Source organism: Leiobunum rupestre, chromosome 5 (genome assembly GCF_980474605.1).
Source record: "Leiobunum rupestre chromosome 5, qqLeiRupe1.1.hap1, whole genome shotgun sequence".
Lineage (NCBI taxonomy): Eukaryota > Metazoa > Arthropoda > Arachnida > Opiliones > Sclerosomatidae > Leiobunum > Leiobunum rupestre.
This window is the reverse complement of record NC_143388.1, coordinates 58,903,969-58,922,767: the sequence shown is the minus strand read 5'-3', so window position 1 is coordinate 58,922,767 and position 18,799 is coordinate 58,903,969. Positions and strand designations below refer to the sequence as shown.

At 36.3% G+C, this 18,799-nt stretch overlaps 2 protein-coding genes across 6 annotated transcripts; one reads left to right on the top strand and one right to left on the bottom strand.

Annotated features, from left to right (window-relative positions):
- The first annotated feature begins 1,758 nt into the window (after positions 1–1,758).
- SelG (Selenoprotein G) lies at positions 1,759–2,582 on the top strand. Its single transcript, XM_090175811.1, has 4 exons — positions 1,759–1,916; positions 2,005–2,089; positions 2,154–2,222; positions 2,279–2,582. Exons 1-4 carry the CDS (start codon positions 1,898–1,900, stop codon positions 2,364–2,366), a joined length of 261 nt encoding a protein of 86 aa, XP_090031937.1. The 5' UTR covers positions 1,759–1,897; the 3' UTR covers positions 2,367–2,582.
- On the bottom strand, positions 2,542–11,889 carry Arms (Ankyrin repeat-rich membrane spanning). Of its 5 annotated transcripts, XM_090175810.1 has the most exons (25): positions 11,268–11,889; positions 11,084–11,182; positions 10,927–11,025; positions 10,357–10,554; positions 10,197–10,295; positions 10,036–10,134; positions 9,769–9,966; positions 9,608–9,706; positions 9,425–9,523; positions 8,722–8,899; positions 8,490–8,654; positions 8,249–8,431; positions 8,031–8,187; positions 7,821–7,966; positions 7,334–7,755; positions 6,149–6,520; positions 5,678–6,078; positions 5,442–5,620; positions 5,043–5,368; positions 4,632–4,975; positions 4,452–4,569; positions 4,284–4,322; positions 3,821–4,119; positions 3,520–3,698; positions 2,542–3,363 (listed from the first exon to the last, which is right to left on the bottom strand). In XM_090175810.1, exons 1-25 carry the CDS (start codon positions 11,376–11,378, stop codon positions 2,801–2,803), a joined length of 5,172 nt encoding a protein of 1,723 aa, XP_090031936.1. In that variant the 5' UTR covers positions 11,379–11,889; the 3' UTR covers positions 2,542–2,800. The 5 variants fall into 5 exon arrangements, with proteins under 5 accessions (XP_090031936.1, XP_090031931.1, XP_090031932.1 ...); XM_090175805.1 differs by having other exon boundaries at positions 2,544–3,698; positions 11,268–11,887; XM_090175806.1 differs by having other exon boundaries at positions 2,544–3,698; positions 3,821–4,101; positions 11,268–11,887.
- Positions 11,890–18,799: the final 6,910 nt, after the last annotated feature.

Genomic DNA, 18,799 nt, shown 5'->3' with positions numbered 1-18,799 from the left:
ACACCCCACCTATGGAGGCAGGGAGTCAAGCCCGTTGGAGAGAGCTCCTAAAGGGGAACGGCGGGCACACAGCAGCCCGCATAACCCGGCACAGCTGGCACCGGAGATCCCGGTGGGCCCCAAAAGGCCGGGAAACAGGACCACCGTGCCCGCATATGGAGGCCCGCCGCCCCACAGCAGGCTACCCAATCCGCCGAGGCAGCCAGTTTGCCTGGACCCTCTCCGTTAGCCTGAACCGAAGTTCAGTATCCAGCCCAAACCTGACCGAAGTCGGAAGTGGAAATAGGACCATTTGATCAGAGCTAACATCTCCCAGTGCGCCACCGCCCTTGTGGGTTACAAGAGCCGGACCCCGACTCCCCGGTAAAGCCACCAGTTATTGCACACTCTAACCCATTTAGCTTCAGCATCTTGTTTTGATTTCGACGCTAGCGACATCTGTTGAAAAAAGAGCTACTTCACCTAAAGCCGACACTTGCTTTAAAATGTTTTCATCAGGTAAATTTTTTTATAATTATAATAGAATCCAATAACTGTTGAATTTTTATTAATGTAAAACTAATTACTATTTACCTATAGCCCGAACCACACTATTTTGGTTAGAAGAGGTAAAATTTCTACTACCCATGCTGGGTTTGTAAATTGTCACCTGTCCGGGATTGTGGACGCTGGCGTAGGGCATTCTGATGAGACCACCGGTGTAGTAGGCTTTTTGATTCGCTTGGAGCACCGGTATATAAATTTCTGAAAAAATGCCTTTATTTGGGTCTTTTTATTATAAGTTATTTTGAGATTGCATGATATAACAGTAAAATTGATTTCGATAGATTCGTAAAAACCGGAAAATCGCGGCGTCGTGTACCCTATTTTAGCTAAAATACCTTCGTAAAGTATGTGGCTAAGAAAGACCATGTACACAGGTATTTTTCTAAAGATATTTTCAAACTCAAAATATTCCTAGAGTTTAAGAATATTCCTAGAATTTAAAAATATTCCTAGAGTTTAAGAATATTCCTAGAGTTTAAAAATATTCCTAGAGTTTAAAAATATTCCTAGAGTTTAAAAATATTCCTAGAGTTTAAAAATATTCCTAGAGTTTAAAAATATTCCTAGAATTTAAAAATATTCCTAGAATTTAAAAATATTCCTAGAGTTTAAAAATATTCATAGAATTTAAAAATATTCCTAGAGTTTAAAAATATTCCTAGAGTTTAAAAATATTCCTAGAGTTTAAGAATATTCCTAGAGTTTAAGAATATTCCTAGAGTTTAAGAATATTCCTAGAGTTTAAAAATATTCCTAGAGTTAAAAAATATTCCTAGAGTTTAAAAATATTGCTAGAGTTTAAAAATATTCCTAGAGTTTAAAAATATTCGTAGAGTTTAAAAAATTTCCTAAATGTGCTAAAATATTTCTAAATGTGCTAAAATATTTCTAAATGTGCTAAAATATTCCTAAATGTGCTAAAATATTCCTAAATGTGCTAAAATATTCCTGAATGTGCTAAAATATTCCTGAATGTGTTAAAATGTTCCTAAATGTGCTAAAATATTCCTATATGTGCTAAAATATTCCTTAATGTGCTAAAATATTTCTAGCAACGTTCAAATATTTCTAGAAAATGGTATTTAGTTTTTTCTGGTTTGGCCATAGATATAGCTGATTGGCTAAAATTATCCCAGGAATAAACCAATGAAAAGTGATTTCGTAAGGAATGGTGACGAAATATTTTTAATAACGTCGTGGATTTGGGTTTCTAGCCCATTTCCTTCAGTAAGTTCAGTTATGAATTTATGATCAACAATTCAAAGAAGGTCTAAAAGAGTTTTGGTTTCATTTGCGGAAGATAATCCTCAAAATAAATAAATTATGGTATTATTTCAAATAAGTTCTTAAAATGGTTTATATATCAGAAAGTAAGTCAATTGTATACTTTTAACTTAATAATACAAGGCTTAGTTCTCCATAGGTTAAATGATTAATTTATTAACTTTAATATTTAAGGTGGTGTAGTTAGCCAGTCACGGCCATGGAGTTTATCAACTTTGCGTTCCATGTTCACCGATGTGGCCAATTTTATCTATCTCTTGTATGGTTTTCTAATTTTTAAAGTTAAAATGTTTTATTTTAACCAATACACTTGCTACTCCCAGTTTTCTATCCATGTTCCAACCTGGAGGTGGTAGCACTAGCTCCTCAAACTACTCGCGAGATGGCAGAAGGTATAATGTTTTTTTTATTAAATCAACATCCTTTGAATAATTTTATTTTTAAAAAGACCTCCCAAACCACCATCAAGGAGATTCGGAGGCTTTGGTGGTTCTAATAACTCACCTGGTCCACCTCCCGCCAGCATGGGTGGATGAGGTTAAATTTGAAACTCGCCTGTAAATAATTACGTTCTGCATTTTGTATAATGCGCATGATGAGTTCTTGGGAAACTGTGAATAAAAAGCAGGCCAAGACACTCTGAAGATAGAACAACCATATTTATGTTTTCTTTTCATGTAAAATCATTAATCTTTTCTTATGTAAAATTTTATTTACTGGTATGCTAAATAAATAGCCATATAGCATTTTAATACATCTTAGATATTATTTATATTAAGCCTTTGAAATTACACTTCAATTAAATTAAGCATGATACGTTTAAAATGACCAGAGAGTTTTAAATGCTGTGGAAGTAGTTAGTGCAATTAAAACATTGTTTCTTTTATGTAAATAATTTCCATTTTAATTTTCTCCAGTCATTTTCAGCAATTCATTTGAACACCGGGACATTTTCTTCAACATTAAGTTGTTACAAAACAGTTTCGTTACTGTTATCCAATTTTTCCATACCTTTTACTGATGTAGTAGGGCTAATTATGTTATTGCTCCCATCCATCTTGGTGGTAAATTGATGCAACAGTTGATTATTTGGTGTCGTTGAACTACGCCTTGAAACCGGAGAGTAATTTTCATCAGTAATTGCAGAGCTGACTGTTTCTATTGACACTTGACGTTCCAACGGTGGCCTTTTTTCGGACTCACTTTTAGACAACTCCTTCTTGCTAAGATTACTGTCTGAATTAGGGCTACTGTGAAACGGTGATGCTACTAAATGCTTGCTCTGACTTCTAGATAAGTGACCAGGTGAAACTAAAGGAGTCGCTTCATCCCCTGAATCATCGGGATTGGAATAAGGATTTATTTTACTGTGTTTATGTCTTGATTTGGAATCTTTTCTTTGTATTTTTGACTTTGGTTCATGAATTTTCTCAGAATCATCTTTTTCCGTATCATCTTTCAATTCTTGCTTACGTATCTTGGACTTAGCCAGCAGGGTGTGATCAGAATTACTGCAGTTGCTGGTTTTAATATCTGGCAAGACAGCTTGAAATTTAGGCAGGGTTTCTAAGCTGGATGTTATAAAGTTGAGGAGATTGGATGATTGGATAGGATATGGTTTGGGTATATCTTCAGTAGATTGCAGAAGTTGGTTAGATTCAGACTGAGGGTGGAATTGAAAATCACTACCCAGGCTGCGGAACATGACGTCTCGGGCCATTGGAGATGAAGCCAATGACGTAGGTGCACTTTCGGTGGAATCCACTTGCAAATGGGCTATGTCTTGCGAGTTTGTTAAAAGTAAAGTAGGTCTGGCAATCGGAGTTCCTTGACTGGATTCCCAAGAGGCGTCATCGATTGAATCAGACCTAAATGACAAATACTTTAAATAATATTGTACACTAACAGATGTATATAGGCGCAAAAGTAATTTAAGGTGTGCTTTGTTCCTTTAAGGAAAAAACCCCCAAAACGCAATAATGATATTTACCCTGTTTTAAGTAAAGGAGCACTTCTTGGTCCTTTGAGATACATAACATCCAATTCCATTTGAGGTGTATTGGTATTCAGCGTACTTTGAGAAACCTCAGTGATGTCATCACATGACAACTCTTCTGGATCAGAAAGAATAGGACTGAGAGGATTACTGGCGTGCAAGAAATTTGGGCCGTCATTTTTATCGTGAATCTTTTTTTCTTCCGAGGCATCTTCAAAAGCTTCTTCATTTAACGTCTCCAATGCTCCAACTATCAGGGACTCTTCCATTGTCACCTGTTTTTCAAAACAAACCTGTGAAGATAGTAATCTCAACAAAAATATCCCTTTTAACTTAAAACTCCAACCACTTTTAAAGACAACTCATTAGTAACATTAGAACCACAAAAGTAAAGAGAAGGCGAAAGCGTTATTCGTGGTAGGTGTTTAAGTTATCGTACTAACTATATTGAAGTTACCTGAATGACTAAATCCTTTGAGCCAGGAAATGGGATTTTCTAACCAACCAGTTGCATTGTTAATTTAAAAAACACATGTAAAATAAGAAAGAAAAATAGAAAAACCACACTAAGAAACAGTCGTGTTAGTGAACACTCATTGAGCCAAATAATCCAAATTGAACTGACTTGTTTTTCTAAAACAGAGCTAGTTGATGATCTTGTTCTACCTCTTCGTTCTTCAGTTCGAGATGGAACCACCACTGTTTCTGCATTCAGCTTTTCATCCGCCTTAACTGAATCAGATCTAAATGATTTTATATTATCAAAAACAATTTCAAAGAGAGTGTAACAGTTTACGTCACTCACCTGTGCAATTTACTTGACACATTAGCAGAAGTTGCAGGAGTCAAACTATGTCTTTTTAGCATTGGAGGCGGAATTGTAGCTTCATAAGATACATCATGCAGCTCTTTATCCCTTAGAGCTAATACTGCAACTCGGAATAGCTCCCAGTCACCAAAAGCCATAAAAGTAACCTTCTTAAGTTCATCTAAATCGCATGTGAGAAGTACACGGCCATTGATATTGTTTTCGCTCATTCTTGAGCAATACTCTTTGACTTTACTCTTGTCAATATTGGACAATGAATTTAACATGTTAACCACTCCATCTACATTCAATGTGCTCAGTCTTATGTTTTCCAATGAAACCTAGTAGAAATTACTAGTTTCATAAATTTTAAGTCTAATTGTGGTCATTTATACAAATACTACTAACACCAGCATCCTTGTTGGCCGATTTCAGTATTCCTCCATAAGTATGTCCAAAGTTCCTAGGAGCACAATCCCACCGTTGACAAGGTAGGGGAGCTGGTGCAGAATGGTACAGATCGGGCCTGTATGTTGGGCTAACAGCTGGGGTGTGACTGTTAAAGTAGCGCCTCGGATAGTTATGTCCACTGCCATAGGGCCATTTGTTGGTGTTATCTTGAAAGTCTCCTTGGTTCTGGGCTACTGGTGCTATGGGTGGTTGAGGAGGTGGTGGGGGGTGATGTACACCCCCATAATCAGCTCTAAAGATGTCGGGTACGTGTTGATGGTCCTCTAGAATTATAAAATTGGATTTTTCTCGATATGTACTTTGATCAAATAAGTTTTAAGAACTGCAGGAGCAAACCTTGTATCGTTTTTCTAATGAAGGGATCCAAATTGATTGTAAATGGAAGAAAAACTTTCATGTCGTTCATGAGAAGAGTTCCTGAATGGAAGGACAAGAAAACTTCAAATTTTCGCTCATCGTGATCAAGGTCAATCATTGGCTCCAGTTCTCGACAAGATGGAATGAATGGTTTAACTCTGTGTAGTAAAAAAAGTGTTAGTTAGCAATTAGATTTTTATAAATAATCAACTTACTTTTCATAAATTATTCTAAGCGGAACTGAATCTTCCAATTCAGCCTCGTACCTCTCATAATACATAATCATCCACGATGTCCGATAAGGCCATTGCTCGGTGATGTTAATCCAAGAGGCCAGATGATACCAATTGAAATCAATGTTAAATGCTTTAAGTAGACGGCCAGTGACGTAAACTATGTTCATGAGCCTTCTCATAGATCTGGGGTTGACATCGCTAAAATAGTCATCCATTAACAAAACTTTTGTCAAATCTTGGGCTCCAGCCACCATTCGATGCAAGTTGCTGATACTACTAGCCATACTCTCACTGGCTTTCAATTTGTGGTTGCCCTTGCGGTTTTTGCGAAAGACATCCGGGATAGAAAGACTGGAGACTGAGGCTTTTCTTATAGAAGTCTGACAATAAATGAAATAATTTAATTTTAAGAAAATGGGGATCTTGAAGGGAACAAATAATAATGCATACCGCACATTCTTTCTCTTCATTCCAAAATGTGGTTGATCTCTTTGCACTTTGAGATGCAGCTTGTTGCGCAGCCTTAACTCTACGCAGTCCACTGTTTTGGAGATAGAAAGGCAAATGCACTATGTTCCGAAGGTAATCTTGGCCACTAATACTTGAATTGTGAAAGACTCTGTGAATGTTCGATTCAATAGCCCGAATAATAATATGAGGATCAATCGCCAAGATTGTTATGAACGGAGCAGATGGATGGGAAAATAGTAAATGAACAGCATCGAGTATTTTGAGAACTTTCTCTTGCTCACAACTGTCGAGGCCATCCACTATAACCACTAATCGAGTTTGCTGGCCCAAAAAAGAGTCCAAACACCTTACCTACATTTGGGAATTAGTACCAGAATTACAGTGAAAAATTTAAGAGTTTAGTGTGGGAAAATAAGGTTTTAACTAGGGGTGTGCGAGTCTTCTTTTTAGGGTTTCAGTCGAGTCTAATAATAATAATAATAATAATAATAATAATAATCAGCTAGGCTAATTCCCAAGGCACCACCTCGAGTCCTGGAGAATTGTACTCACGAGTCTTGAGTCCTTAAGAATTAGTTCTTAATTTTCTGGTCGAGCCCAGTTCAATTCTTAACTGTACGGAACCACTTCTAACTTCTAAGAGTCCCATAGTAGTTTAAGTAAACTAAAAGTCTTAACTTCTTAAGACTATTGTAAAAAACTAAAGCTGTGTCACCAGCACAAAGGAAATTCAAAACCAAAACTAAACTCAGAAAAGATGCCAGCTTGGTTATTCACGTGATCTCCTTTAAACCAGATGGCCAACAAACCATAAAAAATAAAAACAACTACCATAGCGCGATTACGGGATGTTACCTGGTGGTGAGCCGTTGAATGCAACTATGCGTTAAAAAAATGAGGGGAAAAAAACTAACTCCTGGGACTCGTCCAAAAATTAGGGATGCAAAAGACTCGTCACAAAATAAAGGACTCAGTGGAATAATTATAAACTCAGTCCACTTAGAGTAATTTTTAAGCCTTGGCAAAGGACTCTGGCACTCGTACGAATAATATATTAAGACGTCCGACTCTGGCTCGGGCTCGTGAGGCGTACTCGAATTTTTCAAGTACTCCCACACGCCTAGTTTTAACGAATTTCTATGATTGAAGAAAAGCATTTATTACCATATTTGAAATGGATTCTACTTCAGACTTTACAGCTTCTAAATGAGACTTTTCATTGGCATCCAAATTTCTCAAATTGTGTTGAATTCTTCTTTGATGCGATATACATATGGCAGCCAGCATACGAAACCATGTAAAGAGGTTTGAAAGTATAACCACTGCCATAACTGAAGCCAGGCTAATAAGAGTGGTTTTAAATGCAGCTTTCGTTTCATCTGATAGCGGTAGATCACCGAGAATAACAGTATTGTTTGTTCCATTTGGGGTTGACGAAACTACATCGCTTTTATTTTTTGGTGATGCAGACATAAAGAAAAGCAGGAGGAGTACCACACCACACAAAAAACAAGCCAGTGACAGCAAAGCTACCAAAAAATTTGGAATGCAGCATAATCTACGCCACCTCCATGATGGTGCGGATACTTGAATGAAAAGTAACAATATTAGTAAAAACGTTCCTAAAATGATTGCATTCCAAATTACTAACCAATTTTAGGTCTAAAGACTCTAAACATTCTAGAAGTAAAATAACCGTATTCTTCTTCAAGGGTATGACAAAGGCAAATTATTATTTGCGTAACCGACATGTCACCACCTGAGCTACTGACTTTAGTATGGTTAGTGAAAAGAAACCTGAAAAATAAAAAAAATAAAGTTTAAATTCTATAAAGTCAAGGCTTAAAACCACTAAGCGTACTTCACAGGAAGAGTGTTGAAATCTTTTCTGTTTGCTGGTGGATTGCAAAATACTACTTGTAGTAGCGTTTTCAAAGCTAAGAACTGCTTGTCTAAATAAACACTAGCTTTATACGCCCACATCCAATCATACTGTTGCGTTCCATACATAATAACACCTATAAAAATTAAATTAAGTTATTTCACTAAATAATAGACAAGGTATTGAAAAAAAATTACCTAAAACAATATAAGTTAATACAAAAACTAAAAGTCCAACTCCTAACGCCACTTCCCACATCCAAGATATAAGAAGTACAACACTGCCCACCAACAAACTAAGAAGAGAAACTACAAAAAATGACAACCAGGAAAACTCGAAGGTGGACTCGAGCCACTGTATTGCAAAGTTTTTCATTTCCTCTACAAAATAAAAATATTTGTGAAAAAAATTATTAAAAAATTTATCAATATTAAAAACCTTCAAGTTTGTTCAGTAAAAAGGACTTTCCACTTCCCCATTTGGCATATAAACCAACTGAAATAGGCATAGATAACGAAGGTTCACTAAGAATATCCGCCAATGCACTACTGTATAAATCATAGCCGAGCATATTTTCACTATCTTCATTTGTATTGAGTCTTCCTACAAACAAAGTGAGAAGTTTTCTTAGTAAATAGCTTAAAAAAAAAATAGATTTAGAAAATCTTACTAGCTCCAAAAATTTGAGCTAAAATGCTCTTTTGATGACTAGCATCTATGTTGTAAGGTGTTTCACCAGCCTTATTAGGCCTATAAAGCAACTGGCTGTTTTTAGGATTCCGTAAAAGAACTTCTACAATGCCCTTGCTGCTGGCTCGCATTGCAATATGCAGGGCAGTATCACCTTTCTGTGGATTATATTCATTTATTTATTATTAAGAAACATCCACAAAGCCATCACTGGCTTGTGTATAGGCTTCCAAACAGGTACAAGTGTATGAACCGGAAACTTTGCATTAGGGATGCACCGATATATCGGCCTATTTTTCTAATATCTGTTGTGAATTTTCTCCATTATCCTTTAGGCTTAATATCAATAGCAGAGACTACCTAATTCAATATATATATGAACCAATCAACGACAACGGCATTACCGTATGCCAGACTTCAGAAGGTAGACATACCTATTTTTAGAGAGGGGGTTAAGAGTGTAAACAAATAGAAAATATGTATCACGTAAAATGAAAAGAAACATTGCTCTTGCAATCTTCTTTTAATGAAAAATTAGAATAAAATGGTATGAGAGTGTACTGAACCGTCTTTTACAATGATTTTATCATATACATTACTGTTATGATAAGTAACTTTGTCGATATTACCGACCATATATCGGTGTATCCCTATTTTACATTCTATTAAATATAATAATTTACCTTATCTGCTGCCGATACTTTGGCCTTTTTGTCCATCAACAGCTGTACAATTTCTACAATTCTATTTCTGGTTGCTTTTAATAATGGTGTATCACCATCCTATTGTTTAAAAAAGTTTAAAATCGCAATGTTTGGAACAAATGGCATAAATAGAGTCAAAGAGTAAATAGAGAACACTAGTACCTTAGTGGCTATTTCCAAATTAGGATTTGCACTGAGCAAAACGCGAACTATATCAGTGTGATTTTTCTCAACTGCCCAGTACAAGGCTGTTTTTCCTTCCTGCAAAGGGAAAGTGTAAATAAAAAATTCAAAAACCTCCAAAATTTTAAATGAAATCTTACTGCGCCCTGTATATCTATATCAGCATATTTCTTAAGTAAAGAATCCACGATGGAATAGTGGCCAGCTCGAGAAGCAAGAATAAGATTGCTATCTAAATTTTTATCCTGTAAATTGATATACGCCCCGGCATTCATCAAATCTGTTGCAATTTCCGAAAAACCTTCTTTACATGCAATAGTTAATGCAGTGCAGCCATCCTGATATAAACAAAAAACAATTGAAAAAATATAAAAAAATCTTAAATGAGAAAAAAAGTTTAGCTTTACTTTATCTAAAGCATTGACATTTGGTTTACACTCTAATGTAAGACTGACTATATCCACAAAATTTCCTTTTGCAGCAACAATTAGGGCAGTCCATGAATACTGTAAAATGGAATAAAATATAAAATATGCCCAGATAATTTAAATTTTCTAGCTTCTCTAACCATTCCAGCAGTATCAACATTGGCTCCAGCATCGAGTAAAGCTTTGACAATATTTGTATGGCCTTTTCTACTAGCCCATACTAAAGGTGTTGTTCCATACTATAAATTAACAAGGTTTATTTTATAAATGCCTATTAAATAATCAAATTTTAAAAATTACTTTGTCTCCAGTGTTCACTTTGGCTCCATGCTCTATCAAGTGATGTACAACTTCTTCGTGGCCTCTACCGGAAGCCCATATTAAGCAAGAAACATGATAGGCATCGTATACATTTGGGCATGCTCCTTCCCTAAGAAGAAAAAGAGCAACTTCGGCACGTCCTTTGTAGCATGCCCACATAAGGGCAGTCCAGCCCCCCTGCAATAAAAACTTTATTCAGCTACCCTACTATTTTGGAATAGTTTAATTATAATAATCATATAATATGTATAATTTATACTATAATGTACATTGGTGATTTATAATATCCCACTATACTAGTCACGTGACCCATAATTTATTTCCCTCTAAAACCATTTTATTTTTCGGAGCTCTTTATACAGTCATTCAACATGCAAAATTGTAACTGTCACTTTTGTATATGGCATTACGAGTCACTGTATATACTACTTTTCACCTACGATTGACCACTGTACATATCTCGATACCTACCTACAAACAAGTCATTACGGCTTAGTAGGTCTGTTGACTTAATAAATAAAATAATATAATGTAATATAAAATACATACAATTTCTTTATGTTCCAAATTTGCCCCATTGGATACCAAGTATCGAACTATTTCTTCGCTGCCCTGTTTAGCTGCATTTATTAACGGAGTCCAACTATCCTGTTGTTAAAACATTACTTATAGCACTATCATTACATACATTTAGTTACAAAATTACCGAATCTTCGGCATTCACATCAGCTCCATGTCTTATTAATTCTCTTACTATTTCGAACTGACCAGCTTGGCAGGCTATCATTAACAGAGTTTGGCCATTCTATAACAAAATTTTAACTACAATGAGTCCAACCAAAAGTTCGGTCCAACTTATTGCACTTTGAGATGAGGTCAAGAAAACTTACCTCATCCTTCTCATGAATTGTTACCAATTTCCCATCAATAAATCCATTCAAAGTAGCTAAATCGCCTTCGTTGATAAGATGAGCCGCGGTTCCAAATGGCAAACTGGTCATGGTATCATTATTAAAGTTAAATGCAAACCTAATCACTTCGGGTTCGACCAGATCTTCCAGGGTTCAGTTACAGTTAATACAACCACCATAGTTTCTTTCATTTCATTCGTACTAGAGGGGAGGAAAACACTTTTGAACCGAGCATTCGCCAGATGACGCTAAAAACAGGGGTGTTTGGAGCATAGAAATAGAAATTATAGCGTTTTCCATTTGACTGCTCTAGATCGATCTGATCAACATTTTATGTTCCATTTGCGTGCTCGGATCTGCTCCGATCAAGTTTCGCGTGTTCCTTTTCTAGCTCTTTGGTGCTCAGAGATCGCCCAAAACCGATCTGCCGATTTCGACAGATCAACGGATCGAGCTCGAGATCGGAGCAACTTTTTGCTTGTTCCATTTAGTTCGGTTGGAAAAATGGCAGACCAAGACGTGAAAATTAATATTAATAGCAGATGAAAAACAATAAAGCGCCGCGCGGGAATATTTTAATGTTATGTTCCATTTGCGGTTTTACTCTAGTCGATTGGGGCGAGATCTATGACGTCAGAGACAGATTCGGAGCGAATCTCGAGCAATCAAATTGAAAACGCTATAATCGCTATAATTTAAATTTTTTCTATCGCGATTCCAATTCCGTAAAAAAAAAAGAAGTTAGTGAAGCCATGGACTGTAAATTTTTACAGTCCGTGGTGAAGCCAAAGATAATCTAGGGTACGTTCAGTAACAGTCAACGGAAAAAAACCCGATGGATTTATATTTTCCACCGATGAGCTTTTTCGTCATAATGACGTCGTAAGTTGCTGAACGCTTATATTCAGTCATCGGTGTTTTTTAAAATCGCGTTGAATTAATAGTAGTTTTACGTCAGTAATGACGTCAGTCATCGGAAAAACCGGAAACGCGTCAAAGCGTACAGTAGGAAACTGATGTCACCGATTAGTAATCGGCGAGTCCGATGAGCTGAGAGCTCTGCTGAACATACCCCGGTGTCATCCGTGAGAGTTGTTGAAGGTACCCATAGTCTCATTGAAATTTTATACAGAGGAATACTTATGAGCGATTATGTTACATATGATTGCATCTTCCTTTTTGAAAGATGTCATAAAATGTTATACAGAAGCATACTTTTCACAAACATTTTTAAAATGGGTTTATTATTTCATATTTTCAATAAAAAATTGTGTTCACAATTTATATTGTGTCATTGGTTTATGACTAACATGTTATTGCATATAAAAAACAGCTCTATATTTCCTTACTTAGTAAAATTTTAAAGTTATTTTACGTTACATTAAAGCTTGAAAGGAAATATATTTGTTGAATACGCTTCAAATATCTCAATCAAACAAATTAATTAGCATGAAAGTCATTTTTCTAGTCTCTTTGGGTTTAAATTTGAAAATACTTTCATTCTTCTTATGAAACCTAAGTATATCGCGTTTCTTAATCGGAACATCCAACGATAACTTTTCAACCAACAAAGTATCCTTTTCTTTGTTAAAGTCTTCATCCTCAGAGAATGTAGTGATAGATCTAACATTGCTAATCACAGGAATGGATATTTCAACATTCTCTTGAATAAGATATTTGTTAACATCATCATTATTATTTAAGTCATTAATACAGTCCATTTGCTCTTGTTTAAGATGGCACAATATATCACAGTTGTCCATTGGTGGTATCACCTCCCCATTGCTGCTTGTTGCTTCAGGTGATGGAGGATCATCCAAATCCATAATGTTATTGTCATCTAACAAAGTTGGGAATTCATCAAAATCTTTGTTATCATGTGTCTCGTGGGAATTATTCTCATTTTCTATAGGGATTTCTGTTGTAATAGAAGGATCATCGGCTCGCTTTAAATCATCCTCATTGGGAACTTTAATTTCATTTGGAATGGCAGGAAATGTTTCAGCTTGATTTTCGATGTGACCTTCATGGTGAAATTTGTCACCACTGGCACTATTGACATTTGACAATGCTGGTGCTTCTTCAGTTTTAGTAACGATTTCATTTTCAATGGGAAATTGGGTGACACTGACAATTGGAACTAAATTGTTTTCAATTTTTTTTGAAGGCTCATTCAATTCAATGCTACTAGCTGGGTTGCTGCAACTTTTGGAACATGTTGACATAGTACAGTTTTGGCCAAATTTTTTTTTTGTATAATGACTGTTAGGGTAGCTGCGAAATTGGATAACTTTTTGAGGATGTCCAATCTCGTGACGAATTTCCAAAATAGTTTCACCTAAATTCGGTTTTTCTGCAACAACAGCTTGTTGACACTTTTCCAAAAATGTTCCTTTTGTTATATCAATAAGCTCTTCAATTACTTGAATTTCGTCATCACTATCATCTTTACTTATATCAGCCACTTCAATGTTGGTACTTGGTACAAAACCTTGATTAGCTAATTGAGTTGGATGAACTGTTGCAACCTGCCTCAGTGTTTTAGATTCATTAATTGTTGGAAATGTGATAGGTGGAGGAGCTGTAGAGATGCAAGGTCCTTTAAATAACTGAATAGAGGTTGCATTACTTTCTTGTAATGGTTGAGTTAAAGTGGTGGATGATTGAGATCCAGATGAATGAGCTTCCTGAGCCAGATTAGAACTTGGCATGTTGAATCTAAAAGTTAAGAAAATGTTGGTTATTTTTCGATGTCCCCCAACTTTTCAATGTTTTCATTAGGAGCTTTTGAATTATGCAGTGATGCCTGATCCAGTGATGCCAGGTCGCGAAAACGAAATTTCCCCTTCCAACCATTGAAATTTTCCTTTTAAAAAAAAGTTTTCCTAGTTTTCCAAAACACTAAAAACAATGATATTTGGGTAAAACAATTAATAGGGACGTTGTAAAACAAAAATAACAAATTTCCTGTATTTTTTATTTTCATCTCGCAATGAATAAATACTAGGAACAATTTTACCACAGTTTGTACTAGAAAGCGGGAAAAAATGGTTCCTGTCATAATCCTTTAAAGGGGCTCCAAAGTTCGGTGGCAAAATGTTTGTAAAGTCAGTAAAGTGCGAAATTTACGGTTGACTCTGCCCGTCTCTGCCAATAAAAGATACTTGGTTTCTACAAGGAGGATTAAGGGAAGGGGAGCTGTATTGAGGCGCCTCTTATGGCTGCATCCGTAGTCAGAGAGCGTGAGACGACCAGTGGGTGGGAGCGGGAGGAAAATGTATGTAAAATACCGGCTCGCGTTCCTGTTTTGAGCGCCCTCTAGTTAAAAAAAACTGTTGAAAGTTATTTCGGTTTTTATTTTGAGAATTCGGCTGCTTTGGTGTTTGTTTTTCTAATGCCGTAAATTAGTAAACAATTTGCAAAACTCAAAATATTTTTTATATGGAAAATGCTCTTACTTTAGTTATATGATATTAATCTTCGCGTGATAAAAAAATCGAATTTTATTTACTAAGTAAATCTAGTCGACATACATTTTTAGCGTATTCACGACGAAACACCGAAGCAGCAAAATTCTCAAAATAAAAACCGAAATAACTTTCAACAATTGTTTTGAACTAGAGGGCGCTCAAAACAGGAACGCGAGCCGGTATTTTACATACGTTTTCCTCCCGCTCCCACCCACTGGGCGTCTCACGCTCTCTGACTACGGATGCAGCCATAAGAGGAGCCTCAATACAACTCCCCTTCCCTTAATCCTCCTTGGTTTCTACTCCCCTCTCCAAATTCACCTGGGAAGGAGCTATTTCCGGTCGGTCGGTTAAACCACGGCCCCCTGCACGCGCTCGCTCCGCGTGCACGGGGCCGTGGTTAAACGGTTAAATGGCTAGCCAAAAAGACATATTTAAGCCAATTGGAGCCGCGTTTTTGCCCTCATGAGAATTTTGCGTCAGATAAGAAACGCGTCGGCTCACGGGTATAAGGAACATACTAATGTTAATTTTCGATAGTATATTTTAAGGTAAAATATATAATGTTACTAAAACTAAGTATAAAAAGATAATATTGTTATTATTATCATCCTCTTATGCTATAAATAATTAAAATTATATGTAATATTTTTATAATACCGGGCAATTTTAAAGCTTCTCATGGAGGCAGAGTTAATTCATTTCGTATAAAATTATCTTTTGGAAAAAGATGAAAACTCATTCATTTAGAACTAAATATATTACTTTTGCAGTACGGTATGCAATAAGTGTTTCCTTTTAACCAGGTAACGTTTTTTTCATGTTAAGGCTTAGCAAAAAACCGATGTTACGTTCGAGAAAGTTTCAGGCTTTCTAATATTTCAACAAGCACTATATAAATAATAACTTATGGGTCCTGGCTGTCGGAAATATTACTTCTTGGCAATTTCTGGGAAGATGTTTTATTGACGCGCCTATTAGAGCTGGCGTAAGAGAGCGAGAGTGGAAGAAATAAAATATTTTAACTCTCACTCTGGTATGAAATAAAATCTTTTCATTCTCACTCTAGAGTGAGAGTGAAAGAAATAAAATATTTTCACTCTTCACTCCAGATTTAGAATTAAAAACTTCAATATTGCCCTAAAGCACTCTCTTCCTATCGAGTGAACTTCTTCAAGGTCACTCTTTCCACTCCAAAATTCCGTGGGAAATTTGAATTTGATATTTTTATTTCAAATTATTTGTAAACATTTATTAGTTTTCTAATGCTCCCAAAGGCTCAGTTGACCCACTGCCGTTTACAATATTAAAACACGGGTGTTTTTTTTGGCTTTAAAATTTTAATATTATATTGGTAATATAGGGAACTGGTTTTATAGATTGATTTTTAAATTTCAGTGGCCTTTTAGTCCTTTTGAGAATAGGTTTCCCTTTAATTGAATTCAACTAATTAACTGAGCTTTAGAAATAATTAGAAAAATTTAAAAGTTCTTAAAATAATTTAACTGAGGTTTAGAAATCTTTAGAACACTGTAAAACTTCATAAAATAATAATTGAATAGTATTATATTCAAATATCCCGCCGTCATTTAGAGTGAAGAAATTGACCTTGAAGAATTCCACTCTTTTGCCGCCAGGGAGGCTATTCTCTAATTTATCTCGATCTCACTCTCGATGTCGACTCGAAGTCGATCTCGAAGGCGATCACTTCGATCGAGAAGTCATTTCTCGATAAATGCTATTCTATACTTCATTGAAATCGACTTCGAAGTGATACATCTCGACTCTCGACAAAGCGAGTAGACCACGTGGGTTCTACATATTTCCGGTTGTAATCGCGCATAGGCTCTCTATTTTCCGACCAATAAGAATACACCATCACAAAAACAGCTGATTAAAAACGCCCATGTTTTATAGTTTAGAGAAAGGATATTTATTTTCATTTTAATACTGCAGTATATATTTAAAGTCCAAATAGAGCTCGGCGAAACAGCTAAATTAACCGCTAAAGTTTTGATTAACCATAAAAATTACGATTAACTGTTTATCCATGGATATTATCCACGGCTATATAGCAATTTAACATGCAAAATAATCGGTTTTTTTTCGGATAATTTTCGTTTGTGGATAAAAATGAATAAAGTTATTATTTCTTATCCAACGCCGAGCTCTAAGTCCAAAGGATTTAGTGTTTGGTCTCTTATAACTCTTTATCTTTGAAAATTACACCTATTATCGATTTCTAAGGCTATATTTAACAATACAAGCCGAGCTATAGCAAGCGCCATTGCTTTTTTCCCTAAGAAAGACGGTTTGGGTAGTGGTAGCTTTTTGGCAACACGGGAGAAGGGGGGGGGGGTAGTTAAAAAGAACTACTAGCTCGATGATTGGTTGAAACCTCTGTCGAAAGCGATCTCGTAAGCTTCGGACACAACGAGATCGACTTCGAGAAGTCCATCGAATTCGAGTAGCATTATTCGACAAATATTTTATAGAATAGCGTTTTTCGACATCTCGTGAGAGCGATTCGAGAAGTGCTTACAGAATAGGGTCCCAGTACACTCGGCGAGTGGGGAAAAGGCACTCTTGAGAGTGGAGTGCGTTCGCCAAAAGTGAAGTCGTGGAAGATTAAAATTAACAAATTTTTCCAATCTCATTCGTTAGTGAGAGTGAAGATGTTTAATTTTATTCACCATCATTCTAGAGTGAGAGTGAATTTTTTAATATTTTTCACTCTTATTCTATAGTCCGAAGTTTTTATCCTTTCATAAATTATAGTGAGAATGAAGATATTTAATTTTTTTTTCACTCTCATTCTAGAGTGAGAGTGGATGGTTGAATTTCACTCGCAATGGTGAGGGGGTACCTCTTTTAGGCTGCTTTTCCCGTCCGGTTAGAGATACAGTGTGTCAGAATTTGTAGTCCGGTGTACCTAGTAACAGAGACCATACCACCGGAGGCCTATCATCATAGTGCCCTACGCCAGCGTCCCCAAGCCCGGACAGGTGACAAATCCAGCATGGGTAGCAGTACCCCACTACTGATGGTCGCACCTTTGACGCAAGCCACTCAACCCAGCAGAAGGTGGAGCAATGGGTGGACCAATCCCCACTTCGCACACAGCAGTGGGAGTAAGAATGGATGCTGTAGCAACTCCAGCCGACACCCTACCTACGTAGGTAAGGAGCCAAACCCTTTGGAGAGAGCTCCTAAAGGGAAACGACGAGCACACAGCAGCCCAAGTAACCCGGCACAGCTGGCACTGGATATCCCGGTGGATAGTGATGTAAAATACCCGGGTATTTAAAACGCAGGGTAAATACCTTAGGCAGCGGCGGCGATCGGAAAACATTTCTGTGGGGGCACGGACCAGTATTTTTTTTATCCAAAAATTCATATACTTAAAACTTAAGCAAGAAAATGTACAGCTCTAAATTTTTAAGAGTATTTATATTTTTTTAAAAGTGTTCTTTCTATTATCTCATCCGTCATTGAATACATTGATAATAAAAGTTAAGTCGATATCTTTAGAAAAATATCTGTGTACATGAATAGATAATTAAGCCTTTCTTGGCCACATACTTTACGAAGGTATTTTAGGTAAAATAGGGTACACGATGCGTCGATTTTCTGTTTGGACGAATCTATCGAAATCAATTTTACGGTTATATCATCTTAATGCTACTCGCGTCTAATATCCAAGGCTGCACGCATCACCTTACGCCTGTCATCAAGCGTTTTTTAAAGCCATTAAAAAGACTGAATTCGGACCTAAATAAAGGCAGTGAGATTATAAATATTCTCTGATTACTATTTTTCTTCAATTTTATTTCTGTGGGGGCTCTGCCCTCGTTTGTTTTTCCCTGTGGGGGCTAGAGCCCCAGAGCCCCCACGGGATCGCCGTCACTGACCTTAGGTACTTACCCGGGTAAATACCAAAAATACATAAATACCCAGGTGTTTATAAACACCATTAATTTCTTTGTTATTTTTTTAATTTATTCAAATAAGAGTACGGTAATTGAAACACCCACAAACACA

Coding starts and splice junctions, on each gene's coding strand:
- SelG (XM_090175811.1), top strand. Junction 2,090..2,153: donor GCCAATTTTATCTATCTCTT/GTATGGTTTTCT, acceptor TGCTACTCCCAG/TTTTCTATCCATGTTCCAAC. Junction 2,223..2,278: donor TACTCGCGAGATGGCAGAAG/GTATAATGTTTT, acceptor ATTTTTAAAAAG/ACCTCCCAAACCACCATCAA.
- Arms (XM_090175805.1), bottom strand. CDS start 11,378: ATGACCAGTTTGCCATTTGGAACCGCGGCTCATCTTATCAACGAAGGC. Junction 8,188..8,248: donor ATTAACTTATATTGTTTTAG/GTAATTTTTTTT, acceptor TAATTTTTATAG/GTGTTATTATGTATGGAACG. Junction 6,521..7,333: donor TAGAATCCATTTCAAATATG/GTAATAAATGCT, acceptor TCCCAAATGTAG/GTAAGGTGTTTGGACTCTTT.